At 47.2% G+C, this 22,233-nt stretch overlaps 1 protein-coding gene across 1 annotated transcript in view; it reads right to left on the bottom strand.

The window, feature by feature from the left end:
* LOC147424445 (callose synthase 10-like) overlaps positions 1-22,233 on the bottom strand; it is a 203,621-nt gene that overhangs the window by 127,383 nt on the left and 54,005 nt on the right. The window contains exons 10-12 of the mRNA XM_086499522.1: positions 18,394-18,519; positions 17,851-17,927; positions 17,673-17,751 (exon numbers count right to left, since the gene is read on the bottom strand). Of these exons, the coding sequence (XP_086355648.1) occupies positions 17,673-17,751; positions 17,851-17,927; positions 18,394-18,519 (282 nt within the window). The remainder of the gene's footprint in view (positions 1-17,672; positions 17,752-17,850; positions 17,928-18,393; positions 18,520-22,233) is intronic.

The raw sequence follows: 22,233 nt of genomic DNA on the forward strand, positions 1-22,233 counted from the left end.
AATTTACAGGGAATTTGAAAACTGCAAAATTCACAGAAATTGCAAAATTGGCAAGTGGAGAAAGCAAATGTATGGCATGTAGGCTTATTGTGGGAGAAAATGTATGCATAATGTGGTGCGTGCAGGTTGGTCTCTCCTCTCTCTTACTACACTCGCAAATTTTCTCTCGGATTTTGGCAGCGACCAAGTATGAGGAAACAAAATGATAAGCCGGACCCCTTAGAGGATGCAGTTCAAAAGTGCAAAGAAGAAATGACTGTCAACAAAATTAACTGCAACTTATTGGATACAATAAAAATGCTCGACGACCACGAGTTGGCCCAAGAAAGCAAGATAACTACACTAGAAGAACGTGTGACGGCCCAAGACGAAGAGATTGCGTCACTCAAGAGGGAGCTAGCTGAGGCACGATCACGAAACACACTTGAAGAAGGAGAATTGCAACCTTCAGTAATTGAAGAGCTCAACACGATCAAAGAACAAGTGCGAGCCATCAAAGAGGGGGAAGAGCAGCACAAAGAAATGACGACCTCTTGGGTGGACGTTATTACAAAGACTCAACAAAAGGCGGATGAGACCGAGAAATGGATTGAGGTTGCCAAGAAAGGGAAAAGCAAGGAAACAACAACGTCCACACCCACCATAATTAACCTGACACTAGAAGAGGAGCATAGAAGAGGTGTGCACTCTCTACATGTGAGAATTTGCGGCCTTAAAGACAAAGATAATGTGGACTAAGAGGTAAAAGAACTCATGGCATTGATGGGAGTTCATGAGCCGATGCACTCAAGAGCTTGGAGAGTGGGCAACAAGAAAACTGAGAGCAAGGGGGAAACCTCGAAAGAAAGGACACTCATCCTTTGTTTTTCCTCCATGGAAGCGAAGCAGGACTTTTTGAAGAAGAGACCAACTTTTAAGAAAACGGGCATCTTTCTCGGGAATGATCTTACCCTCTCACAGATTGCTCATATGCAGGAGGTAATGCCAGAGATTAGAGCGGCAAGGGAAAAAGGTAAGATTGCTTTTTACCAAGATGGGAGAGTGGTGATTTTGGAGCCACCCTCCACATGACAGTAGGAGACCTATGGGACCACACGCCAAGTTGCTACCTGGCATTGTAATGGATCTATGCGTCTTCATGTGGGTGCCTTTGAGGAAAGTTTTAGTGGGAGAGACATCATCTTCTATTCTGAGACGCATCAGGTCCCAGGGTAGTCTATGCCTTACATTAATGGATACAAGTGGGAGACCGCTTGTAGATAGGAGACACGATCAGAGCACAAAGGGCGGGGCTCAAGAGGAGTGGCAGTGTTATTCAGGGAGGAGTTGCATCCATTGACACATCTAGCTCACAAGGATGAGCAAGCTAGGTACATGTGGGTGACACTGAGAGCAAAGACAGACAGATATCTTTACATTGCTATTTGCTACTTTCCCTCGAGTACGTCAATGTATGCACCACATAGAGGACAGTCCCCCTTTTCTATTTTGGATGATGACATCTGGGAGTTCTCTAGAGATGGTGACATCATCATTTTAGGGGACGTCAATGCTAGGACTGCCCATCATCAGACAGATTTTTACGATACCTCAGAGGAGATGCTCAGAGAGCTGGATGTTGCAGAGACGGGCCTATCCAGACTATCACAGGATGGGGAACATACTGAGTATGGACGACACTTGATAGATATGGGGATTGTGGATTGGTCATCTTGAATGGCCTACAAAGATTTTCCGATGCGGGGGGTTTTACATGCTTTCCACACAGGCATGGAGCCAACACAGTGGATTATGTCATGGCACAGCCGAGTCTCATCTCTAGTATCCAGGATCTCATGGTTGGACCCAGACCTGTTGTGGTGGCAGTGGATCATGCTCTTGTGTCGTTGACCATCTCTTTCCAGTTTAGTGTAGCACACAGGCCACAAGCAACAGCCACTACTCGCTACACCTTCACGCAGGAGCCGGACTGTGTATACATAGATAGGATCTACAGCCGCCTGTGTACAGAAGAGCAAGGGTGACCTCTGGAGGAGCTTACTACTATACTGACACACACATTACATGATGCAGCAGCACAGGCATACCCCCACACCCAGCCTCAGCAGAGACGTCGTTCTGGGAGCATGCCCCAAAACAGTTGGTATGATGAGGAATGCCGCGAGACTAGAGCTAGACTTCAGAGGGAGGTGCTTTTGGGGGACATCGCTCACAGAAAGTCACAAATTGACTTCCGGCACCTAGTGTGGCGGAAGAAGAGGGCATTTCTGGCTCGCCTAGAGCAGGACCTATACCAGCTATTCTTGAGTCAGGACTCACCTGAGGCATGGCGGCTCTTTCATGAGCACTCTCCTCCCCCTGCCATTACCTCTAAAGAGGCCTAGGGTGACTACGCGTCATCTCTGTACACAGTTCCTAGACAGTCGCCCCTTCCCGACCCCCCCACGATCCATGCCCCCACACACGTGCTTTTTTCACCGTTGAGATGGTGAGGAAGGCCATCGACAGGATGAGGACTATGAGAGCATATGATCATGATGGCTTAGTGGCTGAACACTTCATGCATGCCAGAGATCTACTAGCAAAGCTCCTAGCGGTTATGTTTAATCGTGCCATGTGTGAGGGCTTGCCTGATACTTGGAGCCTATCTACTATTGTACCTATCTTCAATTCAGGAGACCCTATGGAGCCTGGGAATTATCGCACTATCATGATCGGACACACATTGGCACAGTTGTACGTATCCATTCTTGAGCAACAGTTGAAAATATGGGCAGAGAGAGAGAGAGGATACGCGCAGCCAGGCAGGCAGGGTTCAAGACACGTTTTTCTACTCTTGACCATATCTTGACACTTAGAGCCATCATTGAGGAGGGCAGATCACATGGGAGACGGATCTATTGTAGTTTTCTCGACTTCCGCAAAGCAATTGACACATTACCCAGAGCTAGATGGATGCACAGATTACACGAGCTGGGAGTACCTACAGAGCTTATTTGGGGGGTCATGGCATTATACAGGTCAGTAGTAGGGCATGTACGCACCTCAGAGGGCCTATCTACAACGGCTCACTCCACTATTGGAGTGAAGCACGGTTGCCCGCTCTCTACTACTTTATTTGGTATGTATGTGGATGAGTTTTCTAACTAGATTGAGAGAGATGGTGATAGAGGTGCACAATTGGCAGGGTCATGGATTCCACTATTGTTATATGATGATGATATTGTGATCTCTGACTCCCCCAAGGGGATGCAATGTCACTTGTATGCTTTGCATAGGTTCGCCCATGAAAGTGGTTTGTCTGTCAACCTTGGTAAAACCAAGGTCATGGTATTTAAAACCCCACAGTGGATCAGGAGGTCAGCGCCCGCATTCACATATGGCCAAGAGACGGTGGAGTATACAGATGGGTAGATTGGAGAGGATGTGTTCACATGTTCAGTTTCACGAGCCTCGGACAAAGCTCTGGCTCTTTGACACTTTGCAGGCTTCTGCATTGCTCTATCGAGCTGAGATTTGGGGACCTTCATTGGACCATCACAGGAGGACAGGTCGCAATGATGGATGGGGGGACATGGAGAAGCCACTAGTCTCTATGATCTCACGGCTCATTACAACAAAGGCTTCAGTACCACGCGCCATTATCGGGGAAGAGCTAGCTGTCCCCCCACCAGTGGTAGAGGTGCTCACCACATCGGTCTCCTTCATACACCGCATGTGGAAACTTCCCAGCGACAGATATGCCCACCTTGCACTTGAGTCCTCTCGATAGTTAGCCATGCAGAGAGATACAGCAAGCTCGTATGGGGAGATGACATCATGGTTTCACGCGCATGGGTTCAACATAGACAGATTGCCCCCCTTCCAGAACTCACTGGATGCACCCTCTCTGACTCTTAAACGTTCTGAGATCACTAGGCTCATCCGCTAGGACCTGACTCAGCTAGACACCAGGAGGACATGCATACAACCAGCACAGGAGTTGGGCACGAAGATGGCTTTCTACAGAGAGCATCTTCTCCAGCTTACGGAGGGCGGTTTTGTGATGAGGCCGAGATACAATGGACACCCACTTGTCTCATGGGATACGATGTGCTATTGTCCAGATACGCACATCTTCACACTGGTTGCGGATCGAGACTAGGAGATACAGTGGAGTACCGGCAGAGGCCTGGACATGCCCTCTATGTGACAGCGAGCTTGAGACAGAGTTGCACTACACTTGCCACTGCCCCATCTACTACGAGATACGTGGGCGCTTGCAATGCTTGTTCAAAGAGGGCTTCGGACCACTCTCCAGAGTCATGCGATATGAGGATCACAGATGCTTGGGTCTGTTTCTGCTCGAGCTGCGCAGACACAGAGAGAGCCTGATGAGGAGAGAGGCTAGCCAGTCTCAGAGACGGATTACAGACTTCTTTAGAGCAGGCACTAGACACGCGGAGGAGCTACTACCACAAGAGAGCTTGTCGCCTCACACCAAAGGCACACTGATCGACGGAGCAACCAAGCTACGGAGATCCAGACGCCCGCGACTGCGGAGGACTACACAGCATCGAGAGAGGTTGCATCACAAGATTCGGATCACTTTGGCCCGACATGCACGACACCCAGTCAGGCTATTGACCATGGAGGAGATTGATGAGATCCACCAGCGATCAATGCTGGATCTTTTGTGATTTAGCTATCCCACCTAGCTACTTAGCTCACACCTAGCAATTCAGGATTCCATAGTATTTTATTTTGTCATTTTTGTTACTCTGACCTTGTATCAGATCCACCACATTGTAACTTTCTGGTCTCATAGGTTACTTTGGCCTTTTGAAGACGTTAATATAACCTTTCATTTCATCATCTCTCTCTCTCTCTCTCTCTCTCTCTCTCTCTCTCTCTCTCTCTCTCTCTCTCTCTCTCTCTCTCTCTCTCTCTCTCTCTCTCTCTCTCTCTCTCTCTCTCTCTCTCTCTCTCTCTCTCGCTCTGCGCCTCAACTATGTTGTATGCGGTGCAGATATGGGGACCTTCTGTAGGCCACGATGGTTGGAGACGTATGGAGAGGCCCTTGGTATCTATGATCTCTCGACTGATCAGAGCCAAGGCCTCCGTGCCCCACGCTATCATTCGAGCACAGCAAGCTGCCCCTCCTATGGAGATTGAGGCGCTTACCGGATCAGTCTCCTTTCTGCGCAGCTTGTTAGACTGGCCCTTGAGTCTTCCAAACAGTTAGCTCTTCAGGGGGACACTTCATGCTGGTATGCACAGATGACATCATGGTTTCAGATGCATGGCTTCACCATGGACAAGCTGCCCCCTTTCCAATACTCTCTTCAGACACCCTCGATGTCTCTTACAGGGGAGGAGATTACTAGACTCATTCGTCAGGACCCGATCCAGCTTGATACCAGGAGGACATGGATAGAACCGCCACAGAAGTTGGGCACGAAGATGGCTTTCTATAGAGACCATCTTCTCCACCTCACAGGAGATGGGTTTGTGATTCAACCCAACTACATGGATACACATGTCTCATGGTTTGCGGTGTGCCATTGGTTAGATACGCACATCCTCACATTTGCTGGAGATTGAGACTGGTGGATTCAAAGGGATACCAGGAAACAACGGGATATGCCGCTTATGCCAGCCAGAGCCAGAGCCAGAGCCAGAGACAGAGCTATATTACATATGTCATCGCACAGTGTACTATGAGATTCGGGGCCATGTCCACTGCTTATTCAGAGAGGGTTTCGGTACTTTCTCTAGGGTCATGAGTTATGAGGATCAGAGATGTCTTGGGGTATATCTACTTGAGTTACACAGATATAGAGACACTTTATTGGGGAGAGATAGAGAGAGACAGTCCCAGAGACAGATTACAGATTTCTTTTCACTAGATATCTACTTTAGTTACACAGATATAGAGACTTTACTGGGGAGAGATAGAGAGAGACAGTCCCAGAGACAGATTATAGATTTCTTTTCACTATGGGACAGCGAGAGGAGCAACCATCACTGCTAAGCTCAGCGCACACTCATTGGACCACTACCGACTCTCATCGACCAAGCAGTAGAGCTACGGAGATCCAGACGTCCACGATTAAAGAGAGGGGCTACACAGCATCGACGGAGACAACAGCAGAGGATTCGGGCAAATGAGGATGGATTCTAGTAGTAGTAGTGTTTTTTTCTAGTCTTTTTGTACCCAAACATGGTATCAGATTCACAATTTTGTAACAGTTTAATCTCATAGGTCATTTTGGCCTTTTGAAGAAGTTAATGTAACATTTCATTTCATCTCTCTCTCTCTCTCTCTCTCTCTCTCTCTCTCTCTCTCTCTCTCTCTCTCTCTCTCTCTCTCTCTCTCTCTCAAACAGGGATGCCCATTGTCCTCTACTTTATTTGATATGTATGTTGATGAGGTCTCTAATTCTATTGACAGAGGAGGAGACAGAGGTGCTCAGCTTGCGGGGACATGGATCCCTCTTTTATTGTATGCTGACGATATCGTGTTGATATCAGACTCACCAAAGGGTATGCAGAGACATTTGGACGCATTGCATAGTTTTGCACAGGATAGTGGATTGTCTGTCAACCTTGGTAAAACCAAGGTCATGGTATTTAATACCACGCCACAGTGGTTTAGGAGATCAGCACCTACATTCACATATGGGCAGGACAGTATGGAGTACACTGATGCATACACATATCTTGGGTGTCTTTAGTGGACCGAGGTTCACACTGAAAGTGGCAGCAGACACTAGATTGACTCGTGCCTATGCAGCCCTAGGCGGTTTAGAGAGGATTTGTTCGCAGGTTCAGTTCCGGGAACCTCGAACAAAGCTCTGGCTTTTCGACACTTTGGTCACTTCAGTTATGCACTACGGGGTTCAGGTTTGGGGACCGTCTGTTGACAGTGCTGGATGGAGTAATATGGAGAGACCCTTGATATCTATGATTTCTAATCTGATTAGAGCCAAGGCCTCAGTCCCACATGACATCATACGAGCGGAGCTGGCTGCCCCACCTATGGAGGTTGAGGCACTCACCAGATCAGTATCATTTGTACACAGCTTAGAGACACCACCAGGGACAGGTATGCTAGGCTTGCTCTTGAGTCATCCAGACAGCTGGCATTACACGGAGATACATCATGTTGGTATGCACAAATGAGCTCATATTTTCAGAGGCATGGTTTCAGCATGGACAGGCTTCCCCCTTTCCAATATTCTCTTGATGCACCATCTTTGGCTCTTACACGGATGGAGACTACTAGGCTCATTCGGTAGGATCTTATCCAACTTGATAGCAAGAGGACATGGATAGAGCCATCACGGGAGTTGGGTACGAAGAGGGCTTTCTATAGAGAGCATCTTCTCCAACTCACGACAAACGGATTGTCACACGGCCCAGCTACATGGACACACATCTATCTCATGGGTTACGATGTGCCATAGGCCAGATTCGCACATCTTCACACCAGCTTGGGATCGAGACAGGTAGATTCAGAGGCATACCAACAGACAATAGGATATGTCAGTTATGCCATGCAGAGCCAGAGACAGAGTTTCACTACATATGTCACTGCACAGTCTACTATGAGATACGGGGACGCTTTCATTGTCTATTCAGAGATGGTTTTGACTCGCTAGATAGAGTCATGAGATATCAGGATCAAAGATGTCTCGGATTATTTCTACTTGAGATGCAGAGACATAGAGACGCTCTATTGAGAGGGCAAAGACAGAGACACCCCAGAGACGCATCTCAGATTTCTTCAGTCTGAGTACCACAGAGACAGAGGGGACACCACCATCACAGAGCTTGGCTCCCACCCATACACACACCAGTGGTACTCTCATTGACCGAGCTATAGAGTTGGGGAGATCGAGACGACCGCAACTGAGGAGGGGAGCCACGCAGCACCGGCGGAGATTGCGGCAAAGGATCCACAAGATTCTAGCACGACACCCAGAGTGTCGATCAGGATAGGCTTCGTGTGTGTGTGTGTGTGTGTGTGTGTGTGTGTGTGTGTGTGTGTGTGTGTGTGTGTGTGTGTGTGTGTGTGTGTGTGTGTGTGTGTGTGTGTGTGTGTGTGTGTGTGTGTGTGTGTGTGTGTGTGTGTGTGTGTGTGTGTGTGTGTGTGTGTGTGTGTGTGTGTGTGTGTGTGTGTGTGTGTGTGTGTGTGTGTGTGTGTGTGTGTGTGTGTGTGTGTGTGTGTGTGTGTGTGTGTGTGTGTGTGTGTGTGTGTGTGTGTGTGTGTGTGTGTGTGTGTGTGTGTGTGTGTGTGTGTGTGTGTGTGTGTGTGTGTGTGTGTGTGTGTGTGTGTGTGTGTGTGTGTGTGTGTGTGTGTGTGTGTGTGTGTGTGTGTGTGTGTGTGTGTGTGTGTGTGTGTGTGTGTGTGTGTGTGTGTGTGTGTGTGTGTGTGTGTGTGTGTGTGTGTGTGTGTGTGTGTGTGTGTGTGTGTGTGTGTGTGTGTGTGTGTGTGTGTGTGTGTGTGTGTGTGTGTGTGTGTGTGTGTGTGTGTGTGTGTGTGTGTGTGTGTGTGTGTGTGTGTGTGTGTGTGTGTGTGTGTGTGTGTGTGTGTGTGTGTGTGTGTGTGTGTGTGTGTGTGTGTGTGTGTGTGTGTGTGTGTGTGTGTGTGTGTGTGTGTGTGTGTGTGTGTGTGTGTGTGTGTGTGTGTGTGTGTGTGTGTGTGTGTGTGTGTGTGTGTGTGTGTGTGTGTGTGTGTGTGTGTGTGTGTGTGTGTGTGTGTGTGTGTGTGTGTGTGTGTGTGTGTGTGTGTGTGTGTGTGTGTGTGTGTGTGTGTGTGTGTGTGTGTGTGTGTGTGTGTGTGTGTGTGTGTGTGTGTGTGTGTGTGTGTGTGTGTGTGTGTGTGTGTGTGTGTGTGTGTGTGTGTGTGTGTGTGTGTGTGTGTGTGTGTGTGTGTGTGTGTGTGTGTGTGTGTGTGTGTGTGTGTGTGTGTGTGTGTGTGTGTGTGTGTGTGTGTGTGTGTGTGTGTGTGTGTGTGTGTGTGTGTGTGTGTGTGTGTGTGTGTGTGTGTGTGTGTGTGTGTGTGTGTGTGTGTGTGTGTGTGTGTGTGTGTGTGTGTGTGTGTGTGTGTGTGTGTGTGTGTGTGTGTGTGTGTGTGTGTGTGTGTGTGTGTGTGTGTGTGTGTGTGTGTGTGTGTGTGTGTGTGTGTGTGTGTGTGTGTGTGTGTGTGTGTGTGTGTGTGTGTGTGTGTGTGTGTGTGTGTGTGTGTGTGTGTGTGTGTGTGTGTGTGTGTGTGTGTGTGTGTGTGTGTGTGTGTGTGTGTGTGTGTGTGTGTGTGTGTGTGTGTGTGTGTGTGTGTGTGTGTGTGTGTGTGTGTGTGTGTGTGTGTGTGTGTGTGTGTGTGTGTGTGTGTGTGTGTGTGTGTGTGTGTGTGTGTGTGTGTGTGTGTGTGTGTGTGTGTGTGTGTGTGTGTGTGTGTGTGTGTGTGTGTGTGTGTGTGTGTGTGTGTGTGTGTGTGTGTGTGTGTGTGTGTGTGTGTGTGTGTGTGTGTGTGTGTGTGTGTGTGTGTGTGTGTGTGTGTGTGTGTGTGTGTGTGTGTGTGTGTGTGTGTGTGTGTGTGTGTGTGTGTGTGTGTGTGTGTGTGTGTGTGTGTGTGTGTGTGTGTGTGTGTGTGTGTGTGTGTGTGTGTGTGTGTGTGTGTGTGTGTGTGTGTGTGTGTGTGTGTGTGTGTGTGTGTGTGTGTGTGTGTGTGTGTGTGTGTGTGTGTGTGTGTGTGTGTGTGTGTGTGTGTGTGTGTGTGTGTGTGTGTGTGTGTGTGTGTGTGTGTGTGTGTGTGTGTGTGTGTGTGTGTGTGTGTGTGTGTGTGTGTGTGTGTGTGTGTGTGTGTGTGTGTGTGTGTGTGTGTGTGTGTGTGTGTGTGTGTGTGTGTGTGTGTGTGTGTGTGTGTGTGTGTGTGTGTGTGTGTGTGTGTGTGTGTGTGTGTGTGTGTGTGTGTGTGTGTGTGTGTGTGTGTGTGTGTGTGTGTGTGTGTGTGTGTGTGTGTGTGTGTGTGTGTGTGTGTGTGTGTGTGTGTGTGTGTGTGTGTGTGTGTGTGTGTGTGTGTGTGTGTGTGTGTGTGTTGTGTGTGTGTGTGTGTGTGTGTGTGTGTGTGTGTGTGTGTGTGTGTGTGTGTGTGTGTGTGTGTGTGTGTGTGTGTGTGTGTGTGTGTGTGTGTGTGTGTGTGTGTGTGTGTGTGTGTGTGTGTGTGTGTGTGTGTGTGTGTGTGTGTGTGTGTGTGTGTGTGTGTGTGTGTGTGTGTGTGTGTGTGTGTGTGTGTGTGTGTGTGTGTGTGTGTGTGTGTGTGTGTGTGTGTGTGTGTGTGTGTGTGTGTGTGTGTGTGTGTGTGTGTGTGTGTGTGTGTGTGTGTGTGTGTGTGTGTGTGTGTGTGTGTGTGTGTGTGTGTGTGTGTGTGTGTGTGTGTGTGTGTGTGTGTGTGTGTGTGTGTGTGTGTGTGTGTGTGTGTGTGTGTGTGTGTGTGTGTGTGTGTGTGTGTGTGTGTGTGTGTGTGTGTGTGTGTGTGTGTGTGTGAAAAGATGGCCTTTTACAGAGATGGTCAAGTGGTGATTGTACAACAACGCTCGACATGACGGTGTGAGACCTATGGGACCACACTGAACATGGCTACTTGGAATTGTAATGGACCGATGAGGTTAGACGTTGGTGCCTTTGAGGACAATTTCAGAGACAGGGACATTGTTTTCTCCTTAGAGACTCATCAGGCCCCTGGACAGATTATGCCACATATGGGTAAGGCTGAGAGCTGACACAAGCCGATTTCTATACATTGCCATATGTTACTTCCCCCCCCCCAAGTGCGTCAGAATATGCTGCATCCAGAGGACAATTGCCTTTCTCTATACTAGATAATGATATATGCGAGTTTTCTAGGGATGGTGATATCATCCTCCTAGGGGACTTCAATGCCCGAACGGGCAACTCTCAAACAGTCTTCTACGACACTTCAGATGAGATGCTGAGAGAGCTGGATGTGGGTGAGTTGGGGCTTGATAGATACTCACATGACAGAGAGCAAACGGAGTATGGGAGATACCTCGGGTACACATGGGTTAGCCATACTTAATGGCCTACAGCGATTTCCTGAAGCAGCCAGTTTCACATGCTTCCCACACAGACACGTGGCCACTACAGACGACTATGTTATGGCACAGCCGAGCTTTATTCCTTGTATTCAAGATTTCATAGTGGGAGCCAGACCAGAGGGCGTACCAATGGATCATGCACTTTTGACATTGTCTGTTTCATTTCAGTATAGTACAACCCAAACATCAAGAGGCAGGTCACATACCTGTTATGCATTTACACCAAAGACTGACTCAGTTTATACAGAGGAGATCTATAGCCGTCTATGCACAGCTGGTCCTAGCCTCTCAATGGAGGAGTGCACCACTTTACTGACTAAGACACCGCATGGTGCAGCATCAGAGGTATACCCACACACTTAGCCGGGTCAGAGGCGATATTCTGGGAGAATGCCCCGGATGTCAGGTGCAGCGGAAGTGAATGTTGAACTTTGCTCAAGATGAGTGCTCCGAACTGTGCTCAAGGGTTCCTTTAATTTACGAAAGGGGGAGCCTTCCCTTCCTTTAGTGAGAGTGCAATGATCACAAACAAAGTGAATGACACTGTGAATGAAGGTGCTAGAGAGAGAGAGAGAGAGAGAGAGAGAGAGAGAGAGAGAGAGAGAGAAGAGAATACGACACCAAACGGTTCTCAAACCCTCCTCCAAGGGTCCCCCTCTCTATGGCGAGAGAGGTCTATGTTCTTGATTGCACAAATCTGGTACAATGGTCTAGATGCAATGGACTTGCCGACAATGTCGACGAAAAATGATGACGACGACGAGGACGGGCTGAAATCTGAAAACGTTGAATTTTGACACTGTGTCAGTGAGGATGGCAATGGTGACGACGCGACGACGATGCGCTGAAAACGTAGATGTTGAAATCTGCGGACAGCGGCTGAATCTGAAAACGCTAGCTGATCCGATGGTACGACAAGGATCTGCTGCGTGTAGGTGAGATCTGCGAGGCTAAGGGCTGATCTGCGGTGTCTAAGTGCTGAAAACTAAAAATGCTAATGATCTGGGGATGATCTGACGCCGGAGACTGCAAAAACGCCGGATGGAATCTGCTATAGCAAAAACACAAGGTTGTTCTGCAACCTGAAAACCCTATCTGCTAGGATCTGAAAACGCTAGCTGATCTGGGATGTCCAAAAACGCCAGGTTGGTCTTGTGGCTCGAAACGCTAGGCCTCCTGCCAGTCTTGCTGAGAAGGTGCACTATTAGCTGGTGGACTTCTGCTGCCTCTTCTGCCAAAAAGTGCTAGCGCTAGGTTTCTTCCATAGAACTTAGCAAATTTGCCCTCCTCAGTTTTCCAACAAAAGTCGCTTATTAAATAATAAGTGAAAAAATGGATAAATAGGGAAAATGGGTTCTGTGCACTGTAAAATGCTCATGATTGGTATTGACTGTCATGTTGATGATCAAGCTGTGTGCAACTAGAGGATATGCAACTACTCTAAGTGAGTGGACATGCACGGCCTGCGCACAGGTTCACAAAGGTGCCAGAACACTTCCTAAGCTGACCTAAACCCTGAACCTGAAGTAGCTTGTCCACATGCACATAGGGTTAAATGTGCACATGACACCGGAATAGTTGGTAGGATGAGGAGTGCAAAGAGATGAGAGCCCAACTTCAGAGTGATCTTCTTTTAGGAGTTCTCACTTACAGACAATCTCGTATTGCTTCCTGACGCCTTGTGCGACAGAAGAAACGAGCTTCCTTGGCCCACATGGAGCGAGACTTGTATCACCTGTTCTTGAGTAGAGACTTAGGAGAGGCATGACAATTCTTTCATGAACACTCCCCTCCCCCAGTGATTACTTCTCCTGATGTGTGGGGCCAGTATGCCTCATCGTTATATACGGTTCCTAGAGAGGACCCCTTGCCAGATCCTACAGAGCCATGCCTACCTACAAGGACCTTCTTTACCACTCATATGGTAAAGAGAGCCATTGACAAGATGAGCACCAGCAAGGCATATGATCATGATAGGCTAGTAGCAGAGCACTTTTCACATGCTAGAGATATGTTGGTAGAGGTTCTTGCAATGTTGTTCAATCGTGCCATGTGTGAGGGGTTACCTGAGACTTGGAGGTTGTCTACTATTGTGCCTAATTCATAGCAGGTGATCCTACAGAGCCTGGGAATTACTGCACTATTATGGTTGGGCACACACTGGCACGGTTGTATGCATCCATTCTTGAGCAGCACTTGAGTAATTGGGCAAAGGGTCAAGGTGTACGAGCAAAGGGCCAAGCCGGTTTCAAGAGGGGTTTCTCCACTCTTGATCATACTCAGACACTCAGAGCCATCATTGAGGAGGGTAGGTCACATGGGAGACGGATTTATTGTAGCTTGTTGGAATTCTGCAAAAAAAAAAAAAAAAAAACAGCAAATGAGTGAAAAATGCAGAAAAAAAAACAGCAAATTGTCTCTTTTCGTCGCGGAAATTCAGCACCAATAACTTGCACAGATCACCAATCCAATTTGAGAGCACGTCATGGCTCTGATACCATGTCAAAGGTGCAACGGAACAGGGTGAATAGGGTGATAATATCGTCTACAACCGCGAGCAAACCTCCTCTCGGGAATGGGCAGCGAATGGATCTACGATCTATTGGGACAGATCTCCTCATAGACGACCTCCAATCGCGTACCACCCATCGAACAAGCACGGGTAGCAAACTGCAAGTGCACGCAGGGGCTCAAAGCAAAGGAGAAGTGGAGCGCTAGAGAAAGGGAATGAGATCGCAGGCAAAAGCGCTTTTTTTTTTTTCTTTTTGGGGGGGGGGGGCAGAGGGATAGATATATAGATGAATTTATCGTCCTCGGGAGGTCACATATGACCCATGGGACCAAAACATGCATACAAAAGAGTGACTCCTCTCACTATGAAGAGGAAATAGGTTGTTACATTGAAACGACGACTCGGAGGTCCATACAGTTTGGTGATTCCTAGTGGCTAAATCGGTACAACCTTAAGGTTACAAAAACAAGACAATACAAAAAGAGGAAAAAGACACTAGAGGCTAAGGGGTGGTGCTTGACGGTGTTGTAGACGGCTTGGTAGAGTGAAATTTCTGTATGATCGCCTTCCCTCAACGATACATGGCCACTTGCCTTTGGCTCGCACCACGTGCACTTTCTTTAGCTCTTTGCCTTTGCACTTGAGTTGTAGTGGGGTGAGTTCCTCTGCTATCCAGAACTTGGTGTCTTTGAGAAGACGAGATTGTTGTGGTCGTCGGAGCCGGCCTTCTTTATTCCCTAATTCAAGAATGGCATGTCCACTCGATATAAGCTTGTTGGGAATCCTGGCAATGATACATTCTATCGCGTCATAGTTGAGATTTATCAGCTTAAGGAATTCGTTGAGGAAGTGAAGAGCTCAAAGAAGTCATTCTTCGTTGTTTCCCATGTTTTGGGTAGTCCACCAATGTGAACCTTGAGGGAGTTCTCTTCTTGGAGTCGTCGTTCTCGGAGCTCCACTGTCACACAAGTCTTCACTATAGCAAGCGTTGTCGAATGGGCTTGGGTAGCCTTTGCTTCGACTTCCTTCACCTTGTCGGTCATGAGATCAATGCATAGAGTCAAATCGAGCCTCGAGCTTGCTAAGGCTAGCTTTGAGGTCTCGATTTTCCTCCATGACCCGATCGAGGGCAGCTTGGAGTTGCTCGATGCGATCAAGTTTGCTTTGGGCTGCTACAATGGCAGCGAAACTCGGTCGCATTCTTGCGGGGGTCTTCGGAATCTTGAGTTTTGCCATGGTTCTCTAATGATGATGGTCGAGAGGGCAAAGTCTATGGTAGCTTAGTGCCCACACAGTGTGGTGGCCGGTAGGCTACGGCTTGATGTCACAGCAAAGGTGAGCAAGAGGTTTTGAACATGTTGTTCGATGCAAGCAACAAAGGCAGCATGGTGAGAAGCCTCACATGCAGCGGCCCAAGCAAAAACCTGTGCTTCAACGTGGTGAGGAGCCTGGCACGAGCAACACAAGCAATGAACATGTGCTTTGGCAGCGTGGTGAGGAGCTTGGCGAGCAACAGCGCGTTGACTTGGTGAAAGGAGCTGGGCGGGCTGGGCTTAACGCCCCCCTCGCAGGGCTGACCCTCGCACCTGGGGGTGGGACTCGCAGTGGCGAAGAAACTGGAGAGAGAGAGAGAGAGAGAGAGAGAGAGCCCAAACGTTGGAAGTTCTGCTCACTGATACAACATGCCAAGAAGGGGGGGGGGGGGGCTTGCATATATAGAGCAATTGGAAAATTGCCCTACCCAACATAAAACCCCACAATCCTAATAAATGGCCAGAATGCTAATAAATGTGTAAACTCACTGAAAGTGACCTGCAACACACTTTTTAGTAGCAGAAATGTTGAACATTGGATACTTTGACCCTAGGTAACCCTAGGAACAAGGGTCCAACTTCATGCCAACCTACCGGGTGGGCAACACCATGAAGTGCAACGCCGAGAAAAGGTACGTCCACCTCAGATACGGCCGGGCACAACCACAAAACAGCCCACACTCCTAATCTGCTCGTTGGAGATATGAAGTCTTAACATAATGCATGTAGTTAGATGGGTCGCTAGATCTATAGAACTAGTAATCAACCAAACATCTTGAATCCTTCGAGACAATGGAGCATCTTGTAACATCAAGTGAAAGATGTGTGATCCTCATCTAGGCATAGAGGAAGTCTGGATTCTCAAATGCAAAGAATGATCAGAAAGCACTGTAGCAAGCCAGAAGGTAACGGTCCCACCATGAGATGCTGCCCAAGTGCCAATGTAAATTCTATCTAATCGCTGTAGCAAGCGACCTGATTGCCTCCTGAAACCCCACAAAAACTGCAATAACTGCAGAGTGCAAGTCAAGGATGGGACAGGCCAGGCATTTGTACCAAAAACTGCCAAAAGGAATATATCCAAGCATCTCTCTCACAAGGCACCATAAACGGCAAAGAAGGCAACAGAATTGCACGCCAATTCTCAAAGGTCTCTACATTGTTGAATCACCCCCAACAATCCATGGATCCATGGTAGGCAATCTGCTGCCAAAACTCAGTTCTTTCTTAAGCCAAAGCGGGGCATAGATACACATCACACCTACCAAAGAGTCATCAATCTCTAGAGAAATCCCATCGCTCTAACATGGGCCAAATGTTCCATGGTCATGTACACAATGTCACCAACGGGAACCCACAAAAATGCATAAACCATAGCTAGAATAAAAGCATGAGAAGCCCCAAGTAACAACTTGCTACATCTACGGTAGCGATCCATACATAGCTTGTGCTCTTGCACAAGAAGTATATCCACATCCCGATCTACATGAGAACGCAAATATCGGTGAAGCAAATTCTGTCTCGAACCATTGATGCTAGTGTGATGCAACTCATTGACATTTCAAGAAACAATATGCAAATCCATGTGACAAACAATAATGAACTGAAACCTCAAAGTTATACATCAACAGTAGCGATGGCTACGGGTCAGGAAAATCAACACCGAGCCCTCATCATGCGAGAGGTCGGAAGAGCTGTGATGTAGCAAAAGAGTGAGCAACTGTAATCCAAGAGTCGTAGTAGTCTGGAGAGCATCGCACTGTACTAACAACTGCAGACAATGACCATACTCACATGGTGCCACCATGCTAGGGATTGGTGTAGTATGGTCCACAAGCAGAACCAGTTTCAAGCAGTAACTGTCCTCTGTCTGTAGCTACTAAATAGTCCCACATACTCTGCGCAAGTCTGCCAGAGGCAATGCATGACCGAATGCAAGAACTAAACTTATATACCTTTGCTTAAAACTATGTGCCGGTATGGCTGCACATTGCTTCTACCTATAGTAGACAAAGGAGACCCTAGATGTATCATGTGACCAAAGCTAACAACAATCTACACACTCCTAGTGTTCTAACATAGTAATGCTAATAAGAAAACTCAAAATTAGCAACACAATTCATACTCAAACGTCATGGAAGTTTCCCTACGGTGTAGGGATCCCCACATTTTACAAATACATCGTACTCTACGACAGTACTCATGGCTGCACGATATAGCACACTGTACAATATTGAATAATTCTTAAGAGTTGTAACAAAAAATACACCATACGAATCTAAACCGTATGATATAAATTGTGATACACTATATTTTCCCTCATGACATCATTTTGTACTTCACCGTACAAATGTACAATGACAACCCTGTTGCTGGTAGCCATATATATATTCTGAAAGAGAAACATTTGCTACATATGTAGGGAGGGGTGGGTGGGGCAGATGGTGGCATCAGTGGGAGTAGGCGGAAGAGGCGGCAGCACTGGTGAGGATGGTAAAGGTGGGAAACTCAGTCTCCATGCAAAGTGCTGGGGTAACAGCTCGGGTGGTGGGCCTAGATGCCTGTGGATATATTGGGTTGGGGGGGGGGGGGGGGGGGGGGGGGGGGGGGGGGGGGGGGGGGGGGGGAGGGGCGGGTTGTTGGTTGGAGGGTTTGTTAGTGGACCTCAGTACAAAGAATCTACGAGCAATTTAACACAAAAGGCTACAGTGAAAGACAAAAACTAGAATCCATATAAGTACTCACCTGTACATCCATTGAATTTCCAAAAAATGGTGATTTGTAGTTCATTGGCCAGCCAAGCTCTTTGAAACAAGAGTAAGACCTACAAACAGCAATGACTTAATAAAACAATTCCTGTTCAAATAGATACTGATTGATTTTGTAGAAATCTCTAATGTGTAGAATCCCTAAAAAGAAATACCAGAAAAACTCATTGAAATCATCATAATTTCGCCATTTTGAGTGGCCAGACCTGCCTCCATTACTTCTGCTTGCTTCCTGTGATGCACTACCAATTCATTTGAGAAAAGTTCAAGTTTTTTACAAGTAATAAACTCACAGACACATACAAGTCACTGCATTCTTAAGACTGGTCCTCTCTAATCCAAAAGAGAAACAATTAATTGAAAAAAATTCCACTTGCTGAGGCATGAAGTCCACAATACACCATACAAGCCAGTTACTTTGATGTGAAGAATTATCTTCTCAAACGAAATGGAAGAAGAGGAGGGGGGGCGGGGGGGGGGGGGGGGAGGAGAAAGGGGGCAAGCAAAGCGGGGCACAGGGAGAGAAAGAGAGAGATTAAAGCATTTATGTGAAAGACAGTCTTAACACTCCCGCACAAGATTCACTATTATTGTTTCAATAAGCATATGTACGTAGGCATGCAGCTATTACTTTCCAATGAATGACATGCAAGAAGCTCACCCTCATTAAGCCTAAAAGCAAAAGCCTAGCATTTTACCGCTTTAAGAGCAATATATAAAGGAGTTATGATCTGATCCAGAAAGGACTGCCCATTGTCGGTTTTGCAGCTGACTGAAACTTCTACGCATTTATTGTCGAGCATTAAAGCAAATTCAGTTGCCATCTGCAAAAAAAAGCAAGGAAGTTCTCTCGATTTGTATTCTTTTTGAATGCACCTAAAGGAAAGTGACTCTGTCATGCTATTAACACCCAAGAAAATTCCCAACAACATTGCTGAGCTGAAACTTCCAGATGCAAAGGAAAACATAGTCACGCATGCACAAAAATTGCACCACCAATGTATAACATTATACATTCACAAATAAACTCAGATTGGACATTTACTATATTGGAGCAGGCTTGTACATAATATTCTTAAGATGTATGGACCACAAAACAGAGGAGATAGGGTACAATACAGGTAGGGGTGTCTGCTACAATATATCACCTAGATGAACCCAGAAAAAGCCCAGATTCACCTTTATTGGAAAGTGCACCTCATAGACTCATGGTACATAAGTATCAGCTTCATCATGCATAGTATTGACCGAATACTATGACATTCCCCCTAACGCCGTCAGTGCCCAACAGTGGGCATGGCATCAATATATGCTCCCAAACTAACACACCACCATACTTGCCAGGAGTTTCAGAAATGGAGAAACCGGAATGGGTGGAAAATGGGAAAAACGAAGTTTCAAGCCCCAAAGGAAACGGGGACATGCAAACCGGGAATGTACATACACACGTAATCAGTTAAGATAGTATGTTGTAAAGAGATGTTAGTTGTATGTAGCCTATATTGAACACTTACAGTTTCTCATAAACCATTATATACACTTATTATATACTGACTCCAACTGCAATTCACCTCATAACAATCAATTAGTAGTAGCTCTTCAAGGGGACACTATAGTAGACCGCTCTCGCCATAGAGAGTGGGGCCTTCGGAGGAGGGTTTTACAACGTTTCTGGTGTCCTATTCTCTTCTCTCTCTCTCTCTCTCTCTCTCTCTCTCTCTCTCTCATCCACTTCCGTTCACTGTGTCCATTCACTTTGTTTGTGTCCATTGCACTCTCTCACTAAAGGAACGGAAGGCTCTCCCTTCCATAAGAACAAAAGGAACCTTGAGCACAGTTCAGAGCACTCATCTTGAACGAAGTTCAACATTCATTCCACTGCACCTAACATTGGTATCAGAGCTTTGGCAGTGTTTTGTATCACTCAAGGAAAGAACCACAAGAACCACATAATTTTTTTTGCTTGTTGAGGTCGCACGAACCCAAGTTCACTTGGGCGTGTCGATTCCTGATCGTGTTTTTGAAGAGTGACAGAACCCAAGAAAGAAGGGCTTGTCCAGCCTCCCCTTGTGCCTCTTTTCACTCATTGAGAGCGGACCGTGCATTTAGCGGCCGGCCAATCGACATGAGGTGGGAAAAAGCAACCTTGGTGTGAGCGCAAGGCCGCCAAGGGGTGCGCCCGCGGAAAAAGAGCAGAACTCGGGTGGAGAGAAGATCCTTCTCAAACACAGATTGCAAGCGAAAGAAAACCCTCAAGAACGTCAAGAACCTCAAGACCTCCAAGAACCCAAGTTCCTCGTGAACTTAAGAACCCAAGACCCTCAAGAACCCAAGTTCCTCGTGAACTTAAGAACCCAAGACCACAAGAACCCACGACTTCAGAATGGTCATCACTCAAAGCGGAATGGATACTTCGCTTGGAGGTAATGAGCATGGAGTTGATGAGCATGAGAGAGGCGAAGAAGAATTTTTCCCACCAGGAGGTTTTTCCGACCCTCCCGGTTCCCCATCTACGTCAAGGATTGCACTAACTCCTCTAGTATCCAAGACCTCACGGTTGGACCCAGACTTGTTGGTGTGGCAGTGGATCATGCTCTTGTATCGCTGACCATTTCTTTTCAGTTTAGTGTAGCACACAAGCTACGGGCAGCAGCCCCTACTCGCTACACCTTCACGCGGGAGACGGACTCTGTATACATAGATGGGATCTACAGACGCCTGTGCACAGAGGAGCCAGGGCGACCTCTGGAGGAGTGGAAAGACTAGCCAGTCTCAAAGACATATCACAAACTTCTTTAGAGCTGCCACTGGACACCCGGAGGAGTTACTACCACAGCAGAGCTCGTCGCTTTACACCAGAGGCATACTGATCAACCGAGCGACTGAGCTGGGGAGATCTAGTCGCCCACGACTACGAAGGACTACACAACATTGACAGAGGCTGCATCAGAGGATCCGGGTCACTTTGACTCGACATGCACGACGCCCGGTCAGACTACTAACCATGGAGGAGATTGATGAGACCCGCCAACGCCCGATGCTGGATCTTCTGTAATCTAGCTATCCCAGCTAGTTGTTTTAGCTGCTTAGTCCACACCCAGCAGTCTAGGATTCCATAGTATTTCATTTGGTCATTTTGTCATTTGGTCATCTTGTTACTTTGACTTTGTATAAGATCCATCGACGGAGACTCCAGCAAAAGATCAGAGGCATTCTAGCACGACACCCAGATTGTCATTGAGGGCCTATTCTACATTTTCACATTTCACACTTCATTTTCAGTTTTCATTTTTTACATTCAGTACTTTTTGTACTTGTACTTCAGACATTGTATTAGATTCACCACTTTGTATCTGATGGTCTCATAGGTCAGTTTGGCCTTTTGAAGACGTTGATATATCATTTCATTTCTGTGTGTGTGTGCGCGCGCGCGCGCTGATTCTATTACTTGAAAATCTCCCAGAAGACCCAAATGGTGCCTATTTTGAGAGCAAGTACATCATTGTTTACATAGCAGGCCCTTAGGCATCAAACGAAAATTGCAAAACAAGACACAACTAGACGCATGGCCCAATGGAAAAGACGGAAGGCCAGGGTAAAAACCTCTCCTAAAGAGAGTTAAAAGTGCCCTAACAAGCTAAGCGGAAAGAGGATTTCAGTGGCTTCTGAAAGTATGCACTTCAAGGAAAAGCTCAGCCAGCATCTGTAATTTAAGAACTCGAGCCACCAAAAGCAAGCTTGGTGTCACGGGCAGATGCCCGTGAACTGGTATAGACTAATAGCAAGAGGTAATGGAGGAACAGAAGGGAACGGGCAGATGGTGACGAAGATGAGGGTGGAGAGGCAACCGACATCACCAAGATATTCACGGGGATGACAAAAGGTGAGTAACAAAACACTGCACCGAAGCTGACGAGGAGCTTTCATCTAGAAGAGCGAGCCGTCCACTTGCTGAAGGTGGCTCTTGAAGACCATAGCTGGAGAGGGAACTTTTGGGAGGCAGTGTAGGGGCTTTGACACATCATCCAGGTGAAAACCAGCTGAAGAAGCTTGCTAGAGAGAGCATAGAAGAGATCAGCTAGCCAACCCCTAGCAAACCAGCCACTAACAAGCAACAACAATAACCAAAACCCCAAACAAACAACCCAAGTCAACCAAAAAAGGAGGAAAGAAAAGTTAAAACAAAGAAACAAAAGCAACAAAAACAAAAAAGCTGAAAAAACCAAACCCTAACAACAAGCTCACCCACACACACTCACGCACGCACACGCGTGAAAGCAAAGACCTGAAGGGCAGCATGCAACATACATACACACAAACCCATACACACACAGAGACTCTTAGGCAAGCTTCCACGCACACACTCAAACCCGCGCACATCCAGAAGCAAGCCATCAGAGGACACACAGACACAAACCCACACAAACATAAAAGCAAAAACAAAACAAGAACCAAGGAAAGAGGAAGAAGCCACAAAAAGGAAAAACCAAACCCAAAACAAGCATTGCACCGATGAACCAGCAGGATCAACAGAGGGA

Source organism: Adiantum capillus-veneris, chromosome 25 (genome assembly GCF_014529385.1).
Source record: "Adiantum capillus-veneris isolate H3 chromosome 25, ASM1452938v2, whole genome shotgun sequence".
NCBI lineage: Eukaryota > Viridiplantae > Streptophyta > Polypodiopsida > Polypodiales > Pteridaceae > Adiantum > Adiantum capillus-veneris.